The 16,204-nt window shown below is 38.3% G+C and overlaps 1 protein-coding gene across 2 annotated transcripts in view; it reads right to left on the reverse strand.

Moving 5' to 3' along the window:
• TBC1D22A (TBC1 domain family member 22A) overlaps positions 1-16,204 on the reverse strand; it is a 166,539-nt gene that overhangs the window by 86,317 nt on the left and 64,018 nt on the right. For both annotated transcript variants that reach the window (XM_054178620.1, XM_009910194.2), the window contains exon 11: positions 4,395-4,522. In XM_054178620.1, coding sequence (XP_054034595.1) covers positions 4,395-4,522 — 128 coding nt within the window. The remainder of the gene's footprint in view (positions 1-4,394; positions 4,523-16,204) is intronic.

Below are 16,204 nucleotides of genomic sequence, written 5' to 3' on the forward strand. Positions count from 1 at the left end.
AACACTGTAATGAAAAATACGTACACTCCGTTCTGCGTGAAATAAAATGAAGTACTTTTATGCCAAGAAAAATTCTTACTCTGTTTAAAACAGTAGTCAGTATAATGCCATGTCATCCTGTATCAGGATGATTTGATGGAATCCTTGAAGACTTCCTTCCAGCTTCAAACTGCTCAGAAATCAAATGTAGTTTTGTCTCAATATTTAAGCAATTTTAAAATACTGAGAGTTAAAACTAACCACCGTTCTTCTCCATGGATTGGTATAAACCCACTAATGTCTGAGACCTGTATTGCCATTACTAGTCAGGGATGAGAGTTCACAATGGAAGCCATCACTGTAATGGCATTGCTCCCTGTTGCCCACCAAACAGAAAAATAAACAGCTATGTAAACACAGGGGATCTTAAAAGTGTCTCAAGGACAGCACATATTTTAAGAAATAAAATAAGCCAGAAGAAACACTTCAATAAAATACCTTAACTGAAGCAAGGATACTTTCTGAGGTAAACATTTAAAATATTTATCTAGAGTAGAACATAACATATGCTGAGTATGGAGACATCCTCATTTCTAATACAATATGCTGAATCTTTTAAGTCAGAGTTAGAAGCCAAGAAGAGTCAGTTTCAAATACACAAAGCAATCTTCAAACTAGTGTCAAAAGACCCCTCTGACAATGAACAACGATAAAACTAACTTGCATTTCGAAAGTCCATAGAAAAATGTTAAACACATACATCCTGAATAAATCAGCCATCATGCTATCTCAAGGTACTGATCCTTAATGCCAAAAAAGATGACAAAAAGTAAGATAAAAGTCAAGAGATAAAAAGATAAAACTGAGGTCTTATGTTATACTATTTCGTTTTGTGGAATCTTTCAGACTTGACAAAGTCTATGAACATTCATATTTATCAGTTCTACGGATCTAAAATTTGAATACCTTAGCCATAACTTAAGCAATTTCTATTTTGAGGCAATTTTCAAAGTACTTAGCATTTATCTAAAAATAAAAAAAAATCAAAACTAAACCAAAACAAACACCCGCCCCCAAATCAACAATAAAAACAGTAGCAAAGCCCAAAAAAGTGAAAAAGTAGGATAATTCATTCAGATGCAATTCAGGTTAAACAATAAAGCAAAATAAATATTTATGGCTAAGAAGCTCTCACAACGTATCCTTTGTAAGCAAGATGCATAATGTCTTTAATTTTTCTACTTTGTTGAGTTCTGCTACAGAAGACAGTGAGGTATTTTAGTGGATTTCACAGATACAGAATGCCAGAGTATTTACTGAAGTGAGGATTTGGGAATCTTTCAGAATTTGTCTTCCCTGCAGCACTAACTAGCGGGAGTACAGGAATTTTGGATTATATGCCCAAAGAGTCTAACAAATGAGTGATGAATCCTAAATTAAACTAGACAGAAAACATGGCACCAGCCAGACTACCTTTGCTAACATACCTACTGACAGATGTAGAGTTCATTTAAGTGTCCAATCTTATTCTCAACAAAGTCAGCAGTGGAATTACAACAAATTTTGAGGTAAAATGAAGTTCTAACAACTCCAGACAACAACAGTTATGTATCACACTAGGAAATATATAAAAGCAGACTATTTAAGTTTGCTCTAATTTTCCTGAAAACTCCCTGTTGCAGTTCATGACAAAGTGGAGCCCGCTCTCAGAACAATCTATCTGGAATTTAAACTGGAGATGGCACAATTTATTTGCTGTGGAAAGATAAACATGCAAATCAGTGAGACAACACATTATTTCAGCTTTGATGGGAAGAGAGGAAGACAAAGGGGACACAATGCTTTCTTCTGTGAAGACACCCACTCTCTTTTCAAGAGAATCCACAGTTCTCTAATCCTTGGGAGAGGAGGGAAGCCACTCAACACTACCCTGGATTTCTGCAGGAAACAGAAGAGTGAGAATGCACTCTTGGTCCAGACATGAAGGAATCCCATCTGTCCCTGTCTTCTCATTCCTTCATTCTATGAAGGAATGTTACTTCCCCACCTATCCTGAATCCTCTTCTGGCACTGCACGTGTGCTATTACTTGCCTTGCAAAGGCCACATTCCTTCGTGAGAGTCATGAGGTAGGTAGAGTCTGAGCAAAAGCCCTCACATCAGCTGTGTAGGGATGTCTGCTGTGGCTAATACTACATTGCAACATGGTAAATTTGCCTTCTCTCTGCACGTCTACAGCAGTTAAAGTTATTTCTCCTTCCAGCAGTTCAAGAATATTGGGGGGAAAAGTCAGTACATGCACATCCTGAGCAGCCACTAGTAGTGATACACACTATGATACTGATTAACACTTCAGCCAAAACTCTGCACAAACTTTCCCAGCTCTTGTACGCTCACTCCATTAATTATGCATATTATTTAGTTGATAAGACTCATATTATAGGTAAGTAATAAATTTGGTATAAGCACAACTGAAATTTGATAAGCAACTAGTAGAAATGCTGGAGGCTGTTTCAGAAAAAGGGCTTGCAATATAGGTGACTGCCTACATTAACATATCCTTGCAGGTTTTAAATATGCTATTCACCAAGAAATGCATACAGAACAGTCTACTAAATACCACAACCAGAAAACAGTACAGATCTACTGCACCTGCTGAATCAAACCAGAATTGCTCCTTAAGCATGTTTAATGCACAAAAATAACTCCACTCTGGGAACAAGAATTCCATTTAGGTATTTACATATGACAAATCTTCATTTAAAAAGATATACTTGAAAATAGCATGTAAATACCTAAGTATTAAGCTTTTGAATACTGCAGAGAACTACAGTAATATAGCAGAATGTGCTACAAATCAGAATTAAATAATCTGAACTACTTATTATGCATAAAGACCCCACTGAAGCATAAGTTGAGAGGTGCCTATAGACTAGCAATTGAGAGAGGGTTCTTTTCAGCATGGCATGTTTGAGAAAGGAACCACATGCTTGGTCTCCAAAAGAAACTTCTCAACATTTTTTAAGAATTATAGCTCATAGATGAGCACAAAGTGAAGTTTTGGGAAAATCAGCTATTTATGGAGCATATCTTGGTGTTTAGGGTGGAGGAAGAGCTTTTATAAGATTTCAACACATTGATGAGACTAATCATCAAGTACCAAATCCGGTGCTAGAGTTAGCATTGTGAAAAAACAAAAACCTTTCAGGAGTTAGAAATGCTGCAGCAATAGCAACAAAAATTATTCAAAATGGGAGTAATTAGCTACAGTGAAACATTTAAATGGCTCAATCTTCCAGTTTATCAGAAAGATCTTAAAAAGAGTAAGTATTTTCCACTAGAAAAAAATGTGTGGTAAGAGCAGACATTAAAATGAGTAACAGATGTTATAATGAGACAAAGGAGGTAGAAGCACCCTAAGTGAAAGCAGTAGCCAAATTCAATTCAGAAATTTGTTGAACAGCAAAATAAAATGTGCAAGGATGTCACCTCTTAGGACACCAACAGCAGAACCCTCATTTTTTAACATTTGATTATCAGATTTTGATACTGTTCTACAAAATACACTTCACTGAAACAACTTATGGGACTCATTAAATGAACAGCAAGTAATTCTTAATCCTCTGTTAGAGGTCTGGATAAATGGTTTAAATGGACATTTGGGCATCACAGTGTACAAAATTAAACATTGAAAACACTGATATTTAATGATCCCTATGAGAAATATAATATGGTACTCTCATATTTATTGAGTTGGAAATTTCTTCCTGAATTTCAAATATTTTTACTTTTCTTCCCTCTTTTCTTTTTTTTTTGTTAACTTCAACAAAAAATTTTAAAATACACTGTCAAAATTCAACAGGAAGATACTGAAACACTAAGTAATCGAACGAAAAATGGGTAAATAGTTTTTCTCCAATATCAGTTCCTTCTTGAGGCAAGAAATTATTGAAGAAAAATAACCACCCCAACTAGAGGTCAGTGACCTAAGGAGTTTTGTCCAGACAGTGAAAGAGAAGACATGACTGAAGGATGAATGCTAAGAACTGGATACCAGAAGCTAGTATTGGATTGAGTAGGTAAGCAGATGAGCAGTAACAAGCCTGGATCTCAGAATCAGTGGAGGGCACTGATTAAGCACAATTCAACCTTTTGCTTCTTTGAAGAGACAGAAGGTACAATTGACTTTAACCCACGTTATAAGTGTGTGTTCATTTTAGTACCATAAACTATTATGACAACAAGTGTTTGATTTTGAAGGGCAAGAAGACTTGAAAACACTGTTTCTAAGTGATAATGATCACTGCAGATTTTCTGTCTTATAATGATGATTCTTAGATGACATTTCACTCACAAACATTACTGGAATGTCCAAAACACATTATCAGAGTTATGGAGATATAAAAAAGTACATACTTGGTATGTGTCCCATAACCTGATGGTACACCGTAAAGGGACTTCTCTCATCAGCAGGTTATTCATCCAACGGAAAGCAAATTGCAAGTATTTCACCTCATGCTGATCCAAGTGCTTATGAACCTGTTCTGAAGACAGAATAAACAGACATTTTACCATAAATTTTCTGAAATCCTTTAAGTATCAAATGCACCATTTGAAAAACTAAAATACTCCTTCAATCCCAAGCAAATAAAAAGTGGTGGTGCATGTAAATTCATGTAACTGAATAAAAACCTCCAAAATAGAAATGAAAAGGGAAACATTACTTTGTATTTCTATTTTTCTGCCTCTAGATTACTTAAATGACTGTGCCAAGTTCTGCTATCTTCAGAAAAGATTAGGATCAGAGCTTTAAAATATATCACAAAAAGTACAAAAAATTATTTAGATACATATATCTTCACTAATTTCTTCGGCTGCAAATTATTTGGGGCAAGACTACAAGAAACAAGGTTTGCAAATAACACATTGGCTTGCAAAAGTAAAGTGTTGGCAATAAGAAGAGATCATTAAATTAGCAATAGCAAAGAAATATAAGGAAAGTATACATAAAGGTTGCATTCACTTGAAAAAAAAAGTGAGATTAATATGTAAGAAATACAGCGAGCAAATTTTAGTATTTTGCAACTTAAATAATTGCCTAGTATACCAAATAAATACAAATAATAACCACTTCAGTATTTGAAAACTGTGATAATCACTTGCTTGGGTTGTTTCTGGAGCTAATTGAACTAATCTGCTAAATGGCTTCATATATTTAGCAGAACTTACTCCAAAAAGGATAACAGACATTCTGTTAATAGGTTTTAGCTAAGAGGCTCAAGTATGACATTGGCATGGTGTAAATAACAAATACTGCAGAAATGCTAATGTGTTATTTTGGATAAATTCATGACAAGAAGTCTTTGTTAAAGCCTAAATGAGAAAACCCTACTGTGTATCTTTACACAAAAAAAACACTCTTGGGAATCACCCACATTCACAGAGGTATATTATCTACTAGATGAGTACATAGCGATCCTATGAATTTTACATTTCTGAGAAATATCTAAAAAGGCACTAAAATACTAACTTTTTTAAAAGTAATACCAAAAGTATGGCAGCACTGCTACCGGAGAGATTACCTAAAGACTAATGCAGTAGAAAGCTAAATAATACTAAATTATAATATAGGCTGAATTTTTTCCTTTCTCAAGATGTGGTGGTATGAACATATCAGCCAATGATCTATGGTGTGGCTCATTTGGTAGCACATAAGACCTTTAATGGGGAAGGTCGTGAGTTCAAGCCTGCAGTGGGCACTAGTGTCCTCCCTACTCTACTCATGAGGTCCGTGGTGACAGGTTGGACTCGATGATCTTTGAGGTCTCTTCCAACCTTCATGATACTGAAAGCAATATGACAGAGCTGTTTCAATACAGAAGCAAGAAGTAGAATTTTTTTAGGTTTTAAGAACAATCAACACTGAGCTTTCTTTAAAATAAGACCAGACAGAAGATGTTACACCAATGGTCCACCTATGAATGATTAGTTTTATTTCTATATATAGCACTAACCAGCTAGATACTTCTGTCATACAACAGACTAAACGGGTACTATGAGATGCAAAAAGCTAGAGAATGAGGGCAGAAAAACAGTAAATCTTGTGCTGTTTAAGTGATCTCACCAAGTCCCAGATAATCTTTCACCTTTCCTTCATTTATATGTGCAGGAAAAGGACTACAGTATTATGCAGGCACAATGTACAGTGGTATTGTTGATATTTGTCAACTTCAGATGGATTTTCCACTTCATGTAATAGCCTAAGCCTTGCAGTCTTAAGGCCCTGTGACTAACTGTCCTTCCTCTACAAACCTGGTATTTTCCCATCACCTTCACACCATTTTTCCCCGGGCCTATTGCAAAATTCACCAGCAGCTCCAGCTGGGAGTGAGACAAGTCAGTATCAAGGCTAGTTCTGAGCTTAGTATCAAGCGAAAAACCCATGCCAATGCAATGAGTATCTAGTCAGCACTCGAAACATAACAGTTAACTGTGAGGCTTACTCTGCTGCCCTTCCTCAACAGCACTGCTAATCTGGGTCACTCCATTATTATTTTTGTTTATTTAAATAAATGAGATTTATAAAAATGGTGAAATTCTACATAGTGGAGACTTTTCTCCCTGTAAAATACTGATAAAGCAAGTCCTCTACTTGAAAAGTTATTGGAAGAAGACGACAGATATGGTAGCTATGTATGTTCTGTAAACTTAGAGAAATAGTCCACATTTTAAAGAGAGCATAAGCTTCAGAAGCTTCTGTATTTTCATTTTTCACACAGAGGCCTTGCATGCTTCTAATTTTAAACAGAATCTAATACAATAGACTATTTCAGTTGGAAGTGACCTACTACAACAGCCCTCTAGTTCAACTGCCTGACCAGCTCAGGGCTACCCAAAAGATAAAACACGTTATTAAGGGCATTGTCCAAATGCCTCTTGAACAGTGATAGGACTGGGGCCATCAAACACCTCTCTAGCAGCCCTGTTTGACCACCCTGTTGGTAAAGAAATGCTTCCTATTGACCATCTTAAACCTCCTCTGGTGTAGTTTTGAACAACTCCCAATTTCCTGTTCCTGAATACCTGGGAAAAGAGCTCAGCACCTCCCTTTCTACTTCCCCTCCTCAGGAAGCTGTGGAGAGCAACAAGGTCACACCTCAGCATCCTTTCTGCTAAACTAGACAAGCCCCAACTCCTTAACCATTCCTTATAAGATGCCTTCCAGCCCTCTCACTAGCTTTGTTGCCCTCCTCTGGACATCTCCAAGAACCTTCAATCATGGGGCCCAGAACTCTACATAGTGCTGAAAGCAAGGCTGCACCAATGCTGAGTGCAGTGGTATAATCACCTCTTTTACCAAGCTGGTTATACTGTGTTGGATGCACCCTAGGATGGGCTTTGCCCTCTAGGTTGCCAGGACTCACTGATGACTCATAATGATCCTGCTGTCAACCAGCATCCCAAAATATGCTTTTGCAAGGCGTCATGTGGTTAAGCAATGGTAGTCTTAACCATAGAGGCAAAGAGCTCTCCAGGGCATAGGCAGTGCAGGAGGTGGACCCAGGAAACAGTAATTTTGTTATCCAGTCCCATAATTCTGCTATCACTTTTTAGCAGCAAGGCCAACTCAGTCTCTTTTCTCCCTCCTTTCGGCTCTCCAGAGGGAGTTCTTATCTGGTAAAACAGGAGAGTATGCCTGTTTATGGCCTTTGGAGGCCTGACTAATTTGTCCTGTGCATTTTTTGCCTGTTTAAGCCTAATGGAAGAGAGATAATGGATGGGGCAAGGGGGGGTGGAGGGGGTGGGTGGGGGTGGCGCGAGGCAAGAAAAGAAGCACCAGGGCTTGTGGTTTATTCTGGTTACAGGAAGGTTTTTGAGGTTTTTATGTAGCCTGTATGAGTATTAGGTGTTAAGGATTCATGTATTCTGTATTTTTCTGTATATGTTTAAATACAATTCTGTATTTGTCCCCAATTCAATGAGAGCACTTTATTTTACTCTTTTAAGGGAGTAAAACTATATTTGTCCACTCTTTAAATGAAGACACAAGGCCACTCTAGCCAGGTCTCTCTGAATTTGTACTTCTGCCCAGCCTTATCCCAGTACAGGTGCAGCATGGTGCAACTGTTCTTAAATTTTTTACATTTTCAATTAAATGACTCAAATCACTGGTAATTCCCCAATGCTACAACCTATCTAGATCTCTGTAAGGCCTCTCCTTAGTCTAGAGACTCACAATTTGGAATCATATCAAATTTACAAATAGTGCAGGCAACTCCTGCATCCTGCATCCAGAAAACTTCTGAATATATTGAGCTGAACCAATCCCACAGTTGAACCCTGAAGGACACCACTGGTGACCAGTCACCAGCCAGATGGAGCCCCATTCATTACTACCCTGTTCCCTTTGAGCCCTGCCCTTCAGCCGGTTCTTCACTTAGTGCAAAATTATTAGGTCAGTTATGCAAAAACAGGTATGTAATTCCTACCACATGTCTGCCTTTGCTATAGACAAGTTGAGCTTCAAGTTAAGTATACTAAGTGTTACATTTTAAAAATGTCACTTTTAGATACCTGTATGGCAGAGTACTATAATTAGACAATTCACCGTATGATGCAGGATGAAAAAGTCAGTTTTATTTCTAGCTGGTACCTCACAAGCATTTTTGTTCTTCACACAGCCATTGAAAGTACGTAATGAAGAACAGTAATTTAAATTGTGCCAGTTGTGATATTTCAACTACAGTTGTTAAAAGGCATAGTGAATTTATTGAAAGTCGCTTTCTAGCCTAAACAAGTTGAAAAATAGACTACTAAACTCCATGTATTATATACAATTGACGTAAGACTGGAATAGATGATGCATTAAGTAAAAAAGCTCATTTTTCCTGCATTGCAAGTAATGTAGAGCAGAGACTATTTTGCTGATAAAAGTAATTTGAATAGTCATAATCTAAATTTAAATTTTCCATTTCAATGAAAATAAGTGCGTGTGTGGAATGGAAAAGCAAGATATATAATTACTGTCAGCATTCAGACTTCAAATATTTTATAAAAAAGTACTTCTACTGCAGTTTCTGGCAGTAACTTTTTATATAGTTTGTTCAAAAGTTCTTTTATCAACATTCAAAAGAGAGAAGAATTATATTTAATAAGTTTCCCAGTACTTTCAATAAATCTCTATATAAAGCTCTGGTGAAGCAACTCTTCTGATTAAAGAATAAAATACGTTATACAGATGCATTTCAAAGTAGCATACTGTCAGTTTTTAGTTCAAAGAAAGGAATAAATGTGTGCATTTCTCGTGAAAAGCCACACAATTCTTCTCAAAGTGTACACAGGATACAAGAGAAACCGTCTGGTACCAATCTGAAATGAACACTAAAATAATCAGCCAACCTTTGCCACAGAGGTTTATTTGTATTGTCATTTACATACAGAGTGTGTTTTCCACTGAATCCAAGAATTGTTCTAGTTGCAAAGGAGCTTTAAGATGATCAAGTCCAACTATAAATCTAACACTATCAAGCCCACCACTAAACCACAATTTTCAGCACCACATTCGTATGTCTTTTAAATGCCTCCAGTGCTCCACAGCTTCCCTGGGCAGCCTGTTCAAATGCTTGACAGTCCTTTCAATGACAATTTTTCCCTAATGTCCAATCTAAACCTCACATGGTGCAACTTGAGGCAGTTTCCTCTTATGCCATCACTTGTTAACTTGGAGAAGAGACAAACACCCAAATGGCTACAAGCTCCTTTCAAGTAGTTGGAGAAAGCAATAAGATATCCCCTGAGCCTCCCTTTCTCCAGGTGAAATAACTTCAGTTTCCTCAGCAGCTCCTCACAGGACTTGTCCAGGTCCCTTCATAGAACCTTCTACTCTCGAGCATATTTACATTCCCATCTAACTTGGTGTCATCTGCAGACTTATTGAGGGTGCATTCAATTTCTTCATCCAGATCACTAGTAAGATGTTAAAAAGATCTGGCCCTGACACTGAGGAACACCACTTGTGACCAGCCAACAACTGGATTTAAATCCATTCACCACAACTATTTGTGCTGGTCATCCAGCCAGTTTTTTCACTCAGCCATGAGCAGCCAGTTTCTCCAGAAGAACACTGGAGAAGGCCATGTCAAAGGCTTTACTGAAGTCTACATAGACAATGTTCCAACAACAGGATCGTCTTTCTGGACCATGTCAATAAAGGCAAGCATTACAGATTAATCATTCAGAACAATATAATGGAAGACAAGGCCAAGAAAGCAAAGAATGCCTGCATCTCCCCTTTATAAGGGAGCAGCACAAGCTCTCCTCCCCTTCTTCTCCCCCACTCTCTTCCTTCCCAGTGGGCTCCCTTATCTTTGCTATGCAGAGGAGTGGGGCCTGGAGTGGCCTGGCTGGGGCCTTGATCTGGCAAGCTGAATTTTAAGTTGCATCACTTGGGATTGGTATGGGGGGGGGGGGGAGGGTGGGTACAGAGGCATGAGGAGCGGGCATTGGAAGCCTGGGGTTTTGGTCTGTTTGAAGGGAGGTTTGTGGAAAGTTTTGACCTGAAGAGGTTTTTAGAGAACCATGGGTGAGGTGGACTATGGATTTATATACTTTATATGCTCTTGTATTATTGTTTGTAGTTATGAATAGTACTTCCATTTAAACTTCTAATTCTTTCCAATCTGGTGTGGAGCATTTTCTTTACTCCTTTGGGAAGGGTTGAAGAGCATCTGTCTCGTTCCTTAGACCAAAGACATCTTTCAAAGCCAGTACATTTAAGGGAGACAAAGGTCAGAGTTTGGAGTAAAATCTCTACATCAAATGCTACAGGTTAAAGCTCACAACTCCCTAAGCTGAATTAACAAAAGTCTGAAGAAAAGCAGATTTATCAAGATTACAGCTTATTAATGAGTTGTTATTATTATATTGTTTTTATTGCTATACATTAATAACAAAACAAACTTGTGATGACTGAAAAAGACATTCTAAAAGATCATAAATGTGCACTTGAAGACAAGATCTCATTATGATGAAAAAATTATACTTCAAGTAATAGTAGACATCTGATTAAAAGATGTACATGATTATTATATCTTGCTCCAGAATTAGGTTGCCTTTTATAACTGGCTAAACTCATTCACTGTAAGAATTAAAATAAATGCATTTCAAACAAAAATGTAATTGAAATGTCCTCTACAAAATGAAGACGACTGGCAGAAGAACAGAAAAATCACCAAATTATAGTCTGCTCATGACCTACAATTTAGAGATAATAGTCTATTTAAATTTAGCTCACTAAATGCACAGTTAGTAGCTATGAGAAATGTCTTCTTCGTACACAAAAGATATGGCCAATATGCCAATATTTAAAAGTTCAAGATGCTGATCCCAAAGCAAAAGAAGAAAACACTAGAGGAGGGAAGACCTAGTTGCCTCAGGGAATCAGATAAAATTAACAATTCTGTCATATCCAACACAAAATGCAGGGAACTGTTAGGAAAAACATTTGGTAGCAATCAAAGAATTCATATCAGAGAGAGTCATACCATAGAATGGTTTCAGTTGGAAGGAACTTGAAAGTCTAGTTCAAAGCCCCCTGCCATAAGCAGGGACATCTCCTACTAGACCAGGTTGCTGAATGCCCCATCCAACATGGCGTTGAATACTTTTAGGGTTGGAGCCCTGACAGCTTCTCTGGGCAACCCATATAAAGTGCCTCACCACTGTCATGGTGAAGAATTTTTTCATAACGTCTAACCTAAATCTAGCCATCACCCCTCATCCTATCACTACATGCCTTTGTAAAAAGTCCCTCTTCAACACCCCCTTCGAATACTGGAATGCTGCTATAAGGTCTCCCCAGAGCCTTCCTTTTTGCCCGAGGCTGAACAAGCTCTTACAGGAGAGGTGCTCCAGTCCTCTGATCATCTTCATGGCCCCCATCTGGACCCACTGTAACAGTTGCATATCAGTTTTGTGTTCAGGGCTCCATAACTGGACACAGTACTCCAGGTAGCCTCTCAAAAGACCAGAGGGAGATAATCATCTCCCTTGACCTGACAGCCACACTTCTATTGATGTGGCACAGGATATGGCCAGATTTCTGGGCTGCAAGTTCACACTGCTAGCTCATGTTCAGCTTCTCACCAACCAGCGTTCCCAAGTCTTTCTCCCAAGACTGCTTAATATGCATTCTCCATTCAGCCTGTATTTGTGCTTGGCATTATCCCAAACCTGAAACAGTAAGTTTTGGCTGTTTAAAAGTTGAAGTCACAAAGGTCACAAATTTACAAAAAATTTTACAGTCAGTCTCAACATTGCTAAGATCTCTGAACTCTGTAATAGCATACAAATATAATCTACACAGGAAAACATAAAAAAAATTAAAATATTTTCCCATTTCTTGTTACTGAGACTCTGGGGTTAGTTCTATGAGACTAGTGATTACTGGTGAAAAAATCTGGAACACTAATAACAAAGTTTATTAAGCTACCAGAAAACAAAATTAGCCTGTGCAGAACACAGATGCACACCCTTGGAGTTGTTCTATAAAGGATGTAGAAAAAGTCTTCCCAAATATCCCAGAGAAGATGTAGAATATTTGTACTAAGTAGAGTCATCAGTTCAGCCTTTCTGGCTTCTAGAAATGCTAATTAGAAGCCAATATAAACAATAAATAAATCTAACATTACAAAAGGTTATTTTGGTTTGGGTTTGTTGGTTTTTTTTTTTTTTGGGGGGGGGGGGGAGGAGGGGTTCTGTTGGGTCTTGGGCTTGTTTTGCTTTTCTGTCCAGAACTGCCTTCTTGCTAGTTTAGACAGAATGCCACACAATTTTAACATTTCATCAATGTTTATGGAATCCCCAACACTTTTCTACAATTGCTCAGCCTTCTCCAAATGTGTATCTTAAATTCTAATGTAATTACCAAATTTCTTAGAGTAAACTGAAGAAACTGAGACTCTCCCAAACACAAAGCCAGACAAATGCCAAACATCTCTAAATTCTGGGAACACAAATCCTGAACTAATTTTGTATCCCTAGACTACACCTGTCTATTTTCAAGCCTAGATTAAGTAAAATTTGAAGACAACATGCTATGTGAATGTGACCTTTTATAAACCATGAGAGACTGTTCATGATCTAGAGCAGAAAAGCTCTGCTGACATTACAGGAAACAGGAATGATAATTAGTTATAATAAATTCCTTGTATTATTGAGCTATACATTGATCCTCTCTCTTAATAATTTTGTATAATTCCTAGAACAATATGAGTGATGATGGCAAGGAGATAAATTAAATTAAATAGCGTTTCATCTTCAAATTCCATTTTCTCTATAGTAACATTCTATTAACAAACTCAAAAGTTTCATTAAATATAATTAATCAAAATTATTTTCTGGCATTTGAGCAGACTGAGATTATGATTAAATTAAGAGTAGATTGGCTGATTGAAGTCTACTGCAACATTCAGTATTGCACACACAAGGGCAGTTACTTTGAGAGGAGCTATGATGCATAAGGTTGGTTTAATGAAGGTTGCATGAATCACTAACGTAATGCATTAACACTTCTCACACATTGGTAATCCATTACTATTAGCAAACAAGCTGTACAAGCTTCACACATTCACACAGCTACTTGCTGCATTAAGAGCCTCTTTACTGCCATCAAGATACCAATGTTACGTAGTAGCAACAGGAATATCATTTTATTCCACAACAGCCTTAATTAACACTTTGGATGTTTGCAGTATAGACAGATCATGAGATTTCTTTTTTTTAAAACAACAGTTACTAAATTCGTGAGCCATACATTTCTCTTTAGCTACAGAATAGCAGACAGTGTAAAGGTGAAAACTCAAATGCACAAAGGAATGGAGAAGCGTAAAGCACAACAATGTAACATTTAATTAAACTAATTAAACTATTAAACAGTCAACTAGGTCAGGATCCCTTACTGAGGCATCCAGAAGTTTCTGAAATAACAGCAGTACACATCTACCATTGTTTAACAATGAAAAAATTATTTTCATTTTACATGCACTTTGGTGGATGCTTCTGGCAAAAGGAAGTAACTGAGTGAAGAGTCTGCTAGACAAAAAGAAGTGGCCCTAAGAATACTGGCAAAAGCATTTTACTATTTAAAACTGTATTACAAGGGTTGTGATGAGCAATACAAAGTCCAAGCTAATTCACTAATGGCATGCCCAGGGGCCAATATTGGGGCTGATACTGTGCAACACATTAATTAACTAATAATGGCATAGAATGAACACACTGTGTTTGTGGATGATACTGTACTGGGAGGAGTGGTTGACGTGTTGAAAGTCAGTGCTGTTACTCAGAGAGACCTTGGCAGACTGAAGGAATGGCTGATAGGAACACCCTGAAGGTCAGAAGAGGCCAACATTCCATATCAGGGATGGAATAGTCTCATTCAAGGGTACTGGCAGGCCACCAACTGGCTGGAAAGCAGCTCTGCTAAGGACTTAGTGGTCCTGGTGGACAACCAGCAGTGTGTCCTTGCAGAAAGGGAGAAGAATCATATATTTGCTTTCTAAGCAAGAGAGAAGTCAAAATGTCAGGAGAAGCAATTCTTCCTCTGTAATCACTACTTTTGAGAGTGTGTGTGCAGGATTACATTCAATTCTGGAACACTAGCATACAAGATGACCTTGTGCACTGGCAGGAATTTGGGTTCTTTCATCATAGGTTGATTTACATGACACAAGGCCTGCTGGCAACAGACAGGATATAGCTGTCTCAAATAGGGAAAAGGATCCTAGCACCGGAGCTATCAGGATTCATTGAAAGCTTTAAACAAGATTTGAAGGGCAAAAGGAACAAAACTGGGCTTGCCAGAACTAAGTCCAAGGACAGCACGCCTATGTTTGAAGGATGCTGTGCTAGAGATCTGCTGTTTCATCAAACAGGTAAATCCACCATGTCCCTGGGCAGCCTTTTCCAATGCCTGAAAATCCTTTTAGTAAGGAATTTTTTCCTAATATCCTATCTAAACCTCCCCCGATGCAACCTGGAGGCATTTCCTCTCATTTTATCACTTGATACTAGGGAGAAGACACCAACACCCCCCTTACTACCACCTCTTCTCAGGTAGCTGGAGAGATCAATGAGGTCTCCCCTCAGCCTTCTCTACTCTAGATTAAGCAATTCCAGTTCCCTCAGCTGCTCCTTGTAAGATTTGCTCTCCAGACCCTTCACCAGCTTCAATGTTCTTCTCCAGACAGGTTCCAGAAACTCCTTCTTGTAGTGAAGGGCCCAAAACTGAGCACAAAATTTGAGGTGTGACCTCACCAGTGGTGAGTACAGAGGGACAATCACTCCCTAGTCCTGATGGCCACAGTATTCCTGATACAGGCCAGGATGTTGTTGGCCTTCTTGGCCACCTGAGCACACTGCTCACGCAAGTTCAGATGGCTGTCAACCAGCAGCCCCCCTACTTTTCTGCCCAGTAGCATTCCAGCCACTCTGCCCTAAGCCTGTAGCGTTGCATGGGGTTGTTGAGATACAAGTGCATGACCCAGCAACTGGCCTTGTTAAACCTTATGCAGTTGAGCTTTCTCTATTGATGCTGCCTGTCCAGATCCCTCTGCAGAGCCTTCCTACCTTCCAGCACATCCACAATCCCACTGAATTTGGTGATACTTGCATCAGAACTGCCACCTTGAGCTTCCAGTGGTCAGACTGTGGTCTGTTTTAGAGACTAGTAAACAGAGACCTTTGGGAGGCAGTCCTTAAGGGCCAAGGAGTCCGGGAAGGCTAGACACTGTTCAGGCAAAACTCTTAAAGGCACAGAAACAGACCACCCCCATGTGCTGAAAGACCAGTCAGTGCAAAAGACGACCAGCCTGGCTGAATAGAAAGATATGGTAGCAACTCAGGCAAAAAAGGAGAGTTTATGGTCTTTGGAAGAAGCTTATGTCAGTAGAAACGACAGTTTTTAAAATTCTTAAGTTTCTAAAATGAAAATATGTTAAACTAAATTTCCCTCAACACTGAAGTGCTACAATACACATTTTAAAGTAGTCTCCATTTCTCTCTTTTCTACTTATGCTCCACATATATCATACAGACAACCTGCAAAATATATCTGCCATAAGACGTTTTTTACTTTGCTTTCTCTAGCTATACAGCTCAAACAGGGAAACTATCCTCTGCTACTCATTTAAGTAAACTCTAGATGTCATGTAACTCATTGTTAAGTC

The sequence above is a fragment of the Dryobates pubescens genome, chromosome Z (assembly GCF_014839835.1).
Source record: "Dryobates pubescens isolate bDryPub1 chromosome Z, bDryPub1.pri, whole genome shotgun sequence".
Classification (NCBI taxonomy): Eukaryota; Metazoa; Chordata; class Aves; order Piciformes; family Picidae; genus Dryobates; species Dryobates pubescens.